General features: G+C 37.8%; 2 protein-coding genes across 11 annotated transcripts; one reads left to right on the top strand and one right to left on the bottom strand.

Annotated features, from left to right (window-relative positions):
• Positions 1-987: 987 nt before the first annotated feature.
• Positions 988-6,611, bottom strand: LOC107693310 (DNA-binding protein RFX5-like). The gene is made up of 9 exons (XM_016492641.1): positions 6,498-6,611; positions 5,679-5,712; positions 5,431-5,513; positions 5,099-5,218; positions 4,810-4,926; positions 4,342-4,418; positions 4,089-4,289; positions 3,463-3,557; positions 988-3,053 (listed from the first exon to the last, which is right to left on the bottom strand). Exons 1-9 carry the CDS (start codon positions 6,587-6,589, stop codon positions 2,061-2,063), a joined length of 1,812 nt encoding a protein of 603 aa, XP_016348127.1. The 5' UTR covers positions 6,590-6,611; the 3' UTR covers positions 988-2,060.
• Positions 6,162-10,843, top strand: LOC107693309 (probable 39S ribosomal protein L24, mitochondrial). 10 transcript variants are annotated; one of them, XM_016492636.1, is made up of 6 exons: positions 6,162-6,256; positions 9,288-9,474; positions 9,972-10,067; positions 10,157-10,260; positions 10,350-10,480; positions 10,586-10,843. In XM_016492636.1, exons 2-6 carry the CDS (start codon positions 9,292-9,294, stop codon positions 10,720-10,722), a joined length of 651 nt encoding a protein of 216 aa, XP_016348122.1. In that variant the 5' UTR covers positions 6,162-6,256; positions 9,288-9,291; the 3' UTR covers positions 10,723-10,843. The 10 variants fall into 10 exon arrangements, with proteins under 10 accessions (XP_016348122.1, XP_016348119.1, XP_016348123.1 ...); XM_016492633.1 differs by having other exon boundaries at positions 6,163-6,322; XM_016492637.1 differs by having other exon boundaries at positions 6,163-6,322; positions 9,291-9,474.
• The last annotated feature ends 287 nt before the right edge of the window (positions 10,844-11,130 follow it).

Consider the following 11,130-nt stretch of genomic DNA (forward strand, 5'->3'; position numbering starts at 1 on the left):
ACAAAAGGCCCTAACAAGATCCCAATGTACAAAATAAAAGCTCCTGTAATTATAAGAAAGATTTCCATTCATTTTGGTTAGAGTCAAACTTTAAACCTTGAGTAAATTAAGCAGCCGTGTTTATTCAGAATTAAACACGACATATATAGCACATTCATTTCATGAGCCTAAATGTAATTTATGCTGACGCAACGCTAGCAGGCTGTCTGACAGCCAGTTGTCATTTTGCCAGCACTGTACCGTGGTAATTCTGCCCAGAATCGGCACCAGTGAGCAGTGGATGCTAAGTGCAGTCAGACTGCTGATTGGTGAAATCACTGCCATGTGAATCACATTGTGTTGTTAGTTAAACCCGTTTAGCTTTTTAAAGCACCATTACTCCATAGTAGAATTATCACCTCTAGTCATTTCCCATCTCACATATATTACTACAATATTTGAATAAATAGCAACATCTGATTTCAAATCTCTTTATACATAATCGGAGTGGTTTTGCTTTTAAATTAAGTGCCTATTAAACCTCTATTAACCATCAACAGCCTTCGTTGAGCTTTAACCTTAAAGGAGATTTTTCCCCCCCAAATCATAGCCTTTTAATACCTTTAAATTGAATAAAGCGCATCAAATAATATTCATAAAACTACTAATCTAATCTATTTTCCCATTCCATTGATTATGTATGTTCAAATAAAAAATATGATTAAATTGCGAATTAATTTTTTTTTTAAATCACATTAATGAACTTTTGGCTAAGATCAAGTGTAATATCTGAAAACAACTAGTAAAAAATATTTAAGGCTAAAAAAAAGAGCAAAATTCTCCTTTAAGACATGATAATCTACACAAAAGGATGCTGTTGTGGCTCAAGCTTTGTAAAATTTGTGTAAATAAATAATTAGTACATATTTCAGTTTAAATTTAAATAATATAATCAAACTTAAGAAATCTTAAATTCTAATTTTTTTTGTACATGCTTTTAGGGTGACAGTGCACACTTTACTAGTAACTAATAATAATAATATTCCATAGTAGCAATATAGTGACGTTGGCTATACATTTGGAAAATAAAACGTTTTAAATTAGTTCTGGTATGCTTTACCTATGAAGATATTCTTCTGGGCTCACGGATAAATTATTTACATCTGTTAAGTGTTAAATTACGTTGCTGTAAGAGAACGACTGAACAGACCTGAACGCAGGGGGCGGGGCTTTGAGAAGAATCCTGAAATCACAGCCTCATTTGCATATTTAAAGGGACTTTAGAGGTCTTTGTTTTTCCATCCACCTACACTGTGCACCATATGAACCAGTAGTGTCTTCTCGACCTTCACAACAGCAACTCGATGTAGTAATTTCGAAGTTTGTATCTGTTATTTGCGACGTCTAAAAAAACTGAACTATTAACCCATTCACTGGGCGAGGGAGGGACTTTTTTCAAACCCTGAAGTTGCAAACCCGTAATACCACTCTTTGTCATCTGAACAACTAGAAAACACACTCAAATGTCTCAATTCATGTTTTACAAACACAAACATGCAAAGACGGTTAGAGCAAAAAAGAGCAACTGCTCTCTTATGGCACTGAGAATGGTGACAAACACCAACAGATGGTAAGCAGTTCCTTGGTAACTCTGATGATTTATCTTTTTTTTTTTAGATTTCCTTTCGTTTTAGAACTGAGCTGAACCAGATTGGACTGTTATTTGTGAGTATATCTGTTCGTTTCAGTTTTCACTGCTCTAAAATTCGCTCTTTCTTGTCAAAACAGTCAAAACTTTTGTTCTAGGCCACTTAAATTCATAATCTCTTTAAAAGCACTCCTGGAGTCTTCAGGAATTCAATTCACTTAGGTTTCGTATTAATCATATGAAAATATGAGTGTAGTTGCTGTTTGAAGGCAACAATGACAGGTTGTACTTCTATACATCATTTTACACAGAAAGTAGACACACTCAGTCAAGATGGTACACCTCAAGTTTGACTACAAGCTAGTATGCAATTCACAGAAGCACTGGAAAGGCATTGCACATTGAGATCAGGGAGTCGGGTGCTGTGCTGCTGTCACGGGGCGTCTGGTTTTGGGGTTTCTCCAAACAAGGAGCCGAAGGAGCTGGGAATACCTGCTGAGTTTGGCATGGAATCGACCTGTGGCTCCACAGGAGTCAGAGTAATTTCCACTTCTCCTCTGTCCTCTAATAACGTTGCCGGCGGGAGGTATGAAACGGTGGACTGTGGCACTTCTTGGGGAGCCGGCCTTCCTTCTCTGGATAACGGCGCACGCTGGATGACCATCCTGCGGCTCAGCTCGTAACCCGGTTGGTTGGGCCCTTGCATTAGCAGGACGGACTGCTGCTTCTCAGGTTCTGCTGCAGGTTGATATTGGACCACTACACCTCTATGCTCAGCGTCTGTCACTTCCTGGATGGTCGGAAGTTGGCTAAGCATCAAGCCTTGCTGGTCCTGGATCACGATTTCCACCAACTGTGAAGGAGCAGCGGGTGCACAGGAAGGCAAGGCCTTTTGGATTACTCCTCTCGTGAGAAAAGCTGGATTTGGATTCGAGGTTGGGGCTGACGGCAGCTGCAGTGCCATGTCTTCTGGTCTTTGCTTTCTGGGCCGTCCTCTTTTGCGTTTCGGAACAACACCAGCAGCTGACACTGAGGTGGTGGGGTCAGGGCCCCGCTTCGGAGCCGCCGGTCGCGCTCTTTGGACCACTGGAGTCGGAGCAGCAGAAGTGGCGACCGTGACTGATGTTTTCTCGCGCTCTGGGTAAGAAAGACTCACGCCTGATGGCAGAATCATAACAGGGACGGTGCCGCCTGGTTGAGAGGGTATCGTTGCAACTGTGATAGGCAGAGTGACTTGAACGCTGCCCGAATCAGCTGGTCCGAGACACGGTGGGGAGGTTTTCTCTGGAACGGTGCCTCTGGGAAGGAGCTGAGGCAGCTTCTTCATATAAGCCTCCACTCGAGCAGACTCAACCTTATTGGTTGGTTTTTCACTGACCTGCTGCTTATTGGATGGCGGCTGTTCCACACCGTCTTTCTCTTTTTGCTGCCAAAAACATCACAATGGTACTATATTTACCATTTATAGTATACAATACTGCTGTCATAAAACAAACCTGACAAGGTGATCAGCATGCCCTTATTTGGTTTGTTGTGAAACTGATTGGCTGATTATAAATTATCCCACTTTTGACATGGCTGCTTACCAAAAAAAAAAAGCCATTACATATTGATTTCAGTTGAGAAATATAAAAGTGGCACAGATATGTAGGAAATCAGTTGACTGGGACTATTATCATTTATACAGTCATTATAGAAAAATATTTGATGATACTCTATTCCAGAGATTAGTGCAAAACTGATTGATTTATGAATCAAAATGATTCGGGGGAGAAATTTGGGGGAAGAAGCACAGATATAAAATCTGAAATGTTCAAATTTCAGACCAGTATTACCTTATTTTCTGCACTGACATTATCTTCTTCTGCTCCACCTGCTCGGGAAGCTGCTGCAATCTTTTTAATTACTTTATGAGGTTTGGAGGGTCCGCCTATGAAAACCAAAAAACAAACCACAAATGTAGCTTCACTCCTAAAGCAATGTAGCAAAATCAGGGCTATTATTGTTAACTAAAACCATAAAATAATTAATTTAATTAAAATAAAATATTAAAAAAACGTGTTAATTCATCTAGTTGCCAATGCAACATTTCTCATTTTCTTTAGTTTAACTACTAAAATAATTAATTAAACTAAAACTTAATAAAAACTACTTTATTTTAAAAAACTCATAAAACAAAACAATTACTATTTTTATTTTTTTTTTAAGATTTATTTTTGGCGTTTTTGCCTTTATTATGATAGGACAGTTTAAATCTGACAGGAAACAAAGTGGGAGAGAGAGAGAGAGGGGGGCGGGATCGGGAAAGGTCCTTGAGCCGGGATTTGAACTCGGGATGCCCATAGCACAGAAAATACAATCTAATTCAAACTATTAACAATAACTATAATAGTACATCAATGACACCACAATAATGCTAAGCAAATCTTAACATGTCATCTTACTATTCACTTGCACGTACCTGCCAGAGCAGCTGAAGTGACGAGCTCGGCTTGGCTGCAGCGTGGGTTGACGATGTGCTCCTGTACGAGGAAGCGTGCGATTTCTACCACCGTGTCAAAAGAGCGCTTGAGGATCTTTTGGGCCCAGTCACAGATAAGTTCACAGGCTGCTTCGGTGACCTCTTGCTTGTAGGTTTGCACCAGTTCTGTCAGTTTTAATGTTGTGAAAGCAATTTAGAGAAAAAAGTCAGCAGTAAGAAGACAGTCATACCGGGTCATTTTTGAGGTCCAGGTTGGGCAGTAATGGCATGTTTAACACGGTCTTTCGACGTATCCCACTATAGCAGTACGTACTGGCAATTATGTTAAGGGACACCGAACAATACATTAGGTTTCATTAAATAAAACAATAAGAATTTTAGTTCAAATTTAGTTAAATTATTTGAATGGATGTAAAGCATGAGATTACATTTACTTGTCAAAAGTAAAAAGACATCTTGAAAACCTCTCTAAACAAAACCATTTCAGAGAAAAACTGTATCAAGTATGTTGACGATGTGTAGAAAGCCATCTAAATCTCTCAAATATTTAGAAATCTTTAACAGTTTAATGTGTGTTTTTACGAGATTGATGAATCTACATTCACTGAGATGTCTTCGACTGCTCTAGATAGGGTTTTAGAAGTCATAAATGTTTGTCTACGTTTATACAAATTAAATGAAATTAGAGACAAAAGGATATTTGGACTGTCCTCTACCACCCAGTCGTCGTGCTTTAATGTTTGGGAAGATGTCTCGGATGATTTTGCCAAAATTTGCTGCACTTAGAGGCCGATGCTGTAAGTTGTCACAGTGCTTCCTGTTTAGATATAAAAGCCAGTAAGTAATCATTGTATTTTGTGACAAATTGCAAACATGGACAGAAAAAACAGATAATGGACCCTTAAAAGTCTAGGAAAACAGCATGTGTTTACTTGAATTATAACTCAGTCTAAGAGGCTTGTGTGCATATTCTGCACCCCAGTCCTTACCGGTATGTCTCGTAAACATCTTGTTTAGGCAGGCAGGTGTCAGGATGTTCTTCCAAGTGGCTACGGATCCAGTTGCAGGTGTGAAGCTGGTCTGCCGAGTTGACCGAGTTTGAATCACCACTGGTGCACACAGAGAAGCAGTTTGCAAACATGTGTCAAATATGATATTTCTTGTCACATTTGTCATATTTCTAGCTAGCCTGATTAGCTGGGATTTTAAAAAATAAACTTAAGGGACATCAAATACTTTCATTTACTCATGCATTAAAAAATATACAGATTTAAAAAGCGGATCAAGGCTGACTGAAGTATACTTGTGTGGTTTTATGTACCTCTTCTCTCCTGCACCTGGACCTGAGGGTAGCTGTAGATAAAGGTAGAGCTTATCGTTGTCAGAGAAACGCTGTACATCTTCCTAAGGGGAGACATGTCACAGGGAGAAAGACAGAATAAGGGCAAGAATATGTGCTCAAAAATACAAATAAGCTGATTGAGTTGAAATATTATACTATACAACAAGACAGTTATAAAGTCTCAGAAGGCTAACATTTCATGTTATTTTATCCTCTAAGAAACTTACCAAAATTTTGTCCACTTTGCCCTGCACATTTTTACTGTGAAAAGATGGAATGCGCATATATTTACATATACATCTGCATACACACATGTATAGTGCATTCATCAATGACATTAAGAGGTTCGGGCTAAAAAGAATCTGCTAATAATTAACTAAACTTCAGGTCATCCAAGATGTAGATGAGTTTGCTTCAAAACAGATTTGGAGAAATATAGCATTACATCATTTGCTCACCAATGGATCCTCTTCAATGAATGCCTTAAAAGATTTCAAATTTCTTTCTTACAAACATGCAGCTTTTCGCTTCACACGACTGTAATTGATGGACTGGAGTGTTGCGGATTATTGTGATGCTTTTATCAGCTATTTGGTCTCTGATTCTGATGGCACCCATTCACTGTAGAGCAGCTCTGCAGAGTTTAGCTCCAACCAGCTCCAAATCACACCTGCTTGTAATCCTGAAGACCTTGATTAGCTGGATCAGGTGTGCTTGATTAGGGTTGGAGCTAAACTGTGCAGAGCTGTGGCCCTCCAGGAATTGAGCTTGAGACCAGTGCTGTAGAGGATCCATAAGTAAGCAGGTAAAGTAATACTAATTTTCTCAGAATCTATTCCAATGAAGAAACAATCATCACCACATTTTGAGGGTGAGTACATTTTCCACAAACTTTCCTTTTTAGGTAAAATATTCCCTTAATGCTACAGCTCTGCAAACACCACTCTGCTTAATTTTAACCATGATATACCATTTCTTCAGAAAATAAAGATTTAACATTCTATCTGAACCACAATGAAGAAAGAGTAAAAATAAATAGTTCTTACGAAATGTTGCCTTTAAGCTTCTGCAGCAGCATACTGGGCTCCGTCTCCCCCTCCCCAGCCGAGGCGTCTGCCTTTAACTGATCTTCTGCCATGTCTCAACCACACTGGACTGACAAACTGCATTCAGAACCCTCCTGGACCTGAAGCTCTAGAACATGAGGCAGATGTTAGTATGTGTCCACATAAGGTTTTGGATAACTTTCAAAGCTGAGTGTCTAATATGCAACAGTGTGTTTTAAAAAGTAAATTAATTCTAGGTTTATTGAGAGGATTATTCAGCATGCAACCAGAACATTGCACATTAGATCAATGCAACTAAAAGTCAACAGAAAAAGTTGTAGGGTGTTGCAGTTTTAGACCATATATGTAGTATAAAGTGTTTAAAGGCACAATTGTTTTATAGTATTTCTTTAATATGCACAACAACTTAAAGTCTGCAGGCAATATGTTAAAACAGTCTTAGAACAAGCTGCTTACTCGTAAACATTCAATTCATCACATGTCTGTAAATGATCATCAGTTTCACTACAAACTGACATATTTAGGCCAGGTTTACACGTACAGCGACAGACTGTAAACACGAAATGAACCCACGCAAGCGCCTAATTCTCCCACGTCTAAACGCTCAAGATTTCGAAAATACAGCCAACTCATGAAACTGTTGTCAGGTCAGTCGGATAGCGACCATGCCCAAATACTGCAGGGCTGTTTTTCCTGCCCCAGTCCAGACATTTCCTCATATTCAGCACACACGCACCCAATGAAGATCTCAACATAAGAAACTGACGCGTTCAGCCGGTGTATGCATGACACCAGGAGCAAATCCGATCACTTATCACTTTAATACATGATTTAATCTAATGTACGACTAGCATATATGAGACATGCACAGGTCTGGTTGATTACACCCATGTGTATCTCTTTGTGGGCGTATTGAAAGGCCAACCAACCAGAAACTAGACGAAGCCATTGGTTATTTATGACCAAAAGCTCATTCTAGCGCAAGTTAACCATATTCTCAAACGCAAATGCTCATTGATCACTAGAAATAAACCTCACAGCAGCCTAGTTTAAATGAGCGTGACATAGCAGCTAATAGGCTAACATGAGTTCGAACAGGCCGAAGAGACGTCGACTTAACGAAACTGACATAAATGAACAGTTACTTCATATAATTCGTAACTTAATGACATTATTTGTAAAAAATAACTTTAGTTTTTAGTATATGTATGCACAAGCTAACTATCGTTAATATCATTACGAATGACTGTTGCTATAGAACTAGCTAACGTTAGCCACACTTGTACGCCTCGAAAACCTTCGATTATTACGTTAAAATACCTGGCCTTTCTCATAAACTATACCTATTGTCATTGTACAAAGTTTACCTAGTGCAATATCTCATTCAAATAGAAAATAATAGTACCGTTTATTTTATAAACGAAAAAGAAACTACCTGAGACAAATATAGAGCAAAAATCCCCTCTTGGCTTATTTTGTGATTGGACGACTGTGTTATGTCTGCCTGACTACCAAGCAAAGCTCGACGCTAGTTGGCTGGTCTGAGTCATCCTGCTTGGATACAGAATGAAAAGGCGATTTGATTGGTTAATGGCTTTATGCGAATAAAAAAAAAGAGAACCCTTTTAATATTCTGTCAGGCAGCTATCATATTTTGTGTACATTTTCATAAAACATAAACAACTGTTATTGGGCTAACAATAATGAGTATTTTCTTAAAATGTTGAAAATGTATACTATGGATTTGTATGGTGGTATAAATACAATAATTGGTATTAATACATAATACTGTTGTAATATGAATTGTTTACTGCCCAAGTCTTTACCTGGCATTTACTTGTATGTACTGAAACCAGGAACACTTAATTGTAAAAGCAAGAACACTAAATTTATGAACACAGCTTGTCAATCATTAATACAGCTCACGCTAATGTCAAGCTCAACTCAATCCTAGGAACATGAAAATAGAAACTTTTTACACTCCTTTGATTTATTTCACTGCAGTAGTCACCTTAAATAAACTGAATGTCACATTAATTTATTGTGCGTTGTTTACCAAATAAAATTATCCAGAATTTGATTTCCGAGCCCAGTTTGCAGTAAATTAAGAGCCATGTGTTTATGCTTTCATATTCTCCCAAAAGCAATTCTTAAAGTCTTACTAGCATATATTACCCCTAATACTTTCTCCTGGATAGGAAAATTGTATATTTATGTTATATAAACCGACAAAACTATTTTTATCTGTATTTCAGGAAGACTTACTGAATTATTATAAATCCGTAAAACATATTAAAATAACTGTTCAATTTTAAAAAACGGTCATTTATTTATTTTTTTATATTTTTTTTAAGTGTTCGCTGCCAATCGAGACTTTTATTTTGACATCTACGTCGCTTGGCTCGAAAGGAAAAGGACGTAGCGCTTGTTCTACGCAAGTTTGAGCCTTGTGGATGTAACGTTAGAATTTATCATTACCACAAATTAATGCCGTTATTTTAGTGAAATGTACCTCTAAAAGCCGCAGCAATAATTCAGGTAGGTAGAATGCCACTGTATTATGAGGGACCCGTACAAAAGCCTTGCGCATAATCCTTTTAACACTGGTTGCAAAGCCGTTGTAGCATTACAAACTGTCAGTGAAGAATATATCCCCTCCTTTTTTACCATAGAAATGCACAAAATATATTAATTCAAGTGTAGATTTCAAATATAACTTATGGATTGTCTGCATCTTTTTAAGTGTCTCCTTGTTTTAATCGTCCACAGCAGCATGAGACTGACAGCGTTGCTTTCTATGGCAGCAAAAGCTGCATTTCCACACGATTATCGTTATGGCACAAACAGACCGTGGACGATCGCAGCCCAGCGGCTCAATCCACCAGGCAAGAAAAGAAGAAAGGTGTTTGTTGAACCTATTGCAAATGAGGACTGGCATGTCGTGAGAGGAGACACAGTAAGTGATCCTTTCTGTCGTTTACACCTTGAAAGCATTTAATATATATTGGACGTTTTGTTCCATTTTTTTTACTCACCTGACTTGCAGATCAGAGGCACCTTTTAGCCCACAGAAGGGGCTGTGAGGGAGTGCTAGTAAGTTTACAGAAAAACAGTGGAGGAAAAACGTATAAAATAAATTAGTACTTAAAATAGAATTAAACAAATAACAAAAAAGGTTCAATTAATGAACACAACATTTATTAAAATTGATAAATCATAGTAAATGATACATCTAACAGTACAGTACAATCATTTTTCACACTTAATGGGTAAAAATATATACGTGCCTTTTAAATTTTAGAATGAGGTCCCTATCATTATATCTGGGGGTCCTTGGCATCTAAAAGATGTAGTGGCTGTTTTAACACAATTTAACTCTTAAATTCTGCATGTTTTGTATTATTTTACAATGTATATTTTTAGAACATACCATTGAAATCTGATTCAAACTAGGTGGAAATTTTGTCTGGAAAGGACAAAGGAAAGCAAGGCAAAGTTGCTCAGGTGATCCGACCTCGAAACTGGGTCATACTCGAGGGCCTGAACACGGTAGGAGTAAAAAAAATGTAATAAGATTCTTTTAGTAATAAGTTCATTGCAAAGCAGCACTTTTAATTGTCTTAAACACTCTTTTCCAGCATTACAGGTATATTGGCAGATCTGGAGATTACCGGGGTACTTGCATCGCCAGTGAAGCCCCTCTGCTGCTGAAGGATGTTACATTAGTTGACCCTACTGACAGGTGAGCATCAAACATGAAATAGAGTAATACATATAAAACACTGCAATGCATCTGGCTCTTAATGTATGTGTTTGTCTAATGTTTCTTAGGAAGCCCACAGATATCGAGTGGAGATACACTGAAGAGGGCGAGCGAGTGCGTGTTTCTGTCAGGACAGGACGGATCATTCCCAAACCAGTCTATCAGAGAAAAGATGGCATCATTCCCCAGCAGTGGAAAGGTGGTGTTTCTGAAAGCTTAAAAACAATGCATTTCTTCCTTCAGTTTTAGACATTTAAATATGGTTCAGTTATCAGAAATCTGAGAGTGTTTATGTACCTTGCAGATGGACCCAAAGACACATCACCAGAAGACACGCTTCAGAAAACATACACACCATCTTTGAAAACCCTAGAGGAAGAAGTTATGGAGAAAATGAACATTCAGGAAGATAGAAGGCCTCGTAAAAGCTACTGGTACTGAGTTACCACAGAGACTGTGTATTGACTGTGTGTTTGAGCTTAACAACATTAGCAAGATAATTTATCATTGAGAAATATTGTATGTGTTCTGCAGACTTTGTCAATAAACCCAACCAAATGTTTTAGTCCGTTTCCTTGCTTTTATGCCACAAACACATGCTGCCAGCTGATACACATGGCTTATTTTCTGTACAAGTGTACATTACCATTCAAAAGTTAGGGTCAGTATGATTTAAAAAAAAAAAAGAAATTAATACTTTTATTCAGCAAGAATGTGTTAAATTTATAGATAAAAAAGACATTTGTAATGTTACAAATGATTTCCATTTCAAATAAATGCTATTTTGAACTCTATTCATCAAAGAATCCTGAAAAATGTGAAAAAGTTTCCACAAAAATATTGAGCACA

The sequence above is a fragment of the Sinocyclocheilus anshuiensis genome, unplaced genomic scaffold, assembly GCF_001515605.1.
Source record: "Sinocyclocheilus anshuiensis isolate Anshui unplaced genomic scaffold, SAMN03320099.WGS_v1.1 scaffold566, whole genome shotgun sequence".
Classification (NCBI taxonomy): domain Eukaryota; kingdom Metazoa; phylum Chordata; class Actinopteri; order Cypriniformes; family Cyprinidae; genus Sinocyclocheilus; species Sinocyclocheilus anshuiensis.

Bases quoted from the DNA above. Each gene is read 5' to 3' on its own strand.
- LOC107693310 (XM_016492641.1), bottom strand. From the start codon at position 6,589: ATGGCAGAAGATCAGTTAAAGGCAGACGCCTCGGCTGGGGAGGGGGAG. The intron at 5,514-5,678 runs GTAAGTTTCTTA...GTCTCCCCTTAG, and splicing joins GCAAAGTGGACAAAATTTTG to GAAGATGTACAGCGTTTCTC. The intron at 5,219-5,430 runs GTACATAAAACC...TGTGTGCACCAG, and splicing joins CCAGGTGCAGGAGAGAAGAG to TGGTGATTCAAACTCGGTCA.
- LOC107693309 (XM_016492630.1), top strand. The intron at 9,475-9,971 runs GTAAGTGATCCT...GATTCAAACTAG, and splicing joins ATGTCGTGAGAGGAGACACA to GTGGAAATTTTGTCTGGAAA. The intron at 10,261-10,349 runs GTGAGCATCAAA...AATGTTTCTTAG, and splicing joins TTAGTTGACCCTACTGACAG to GAAGCCCACAGATATCGAGT.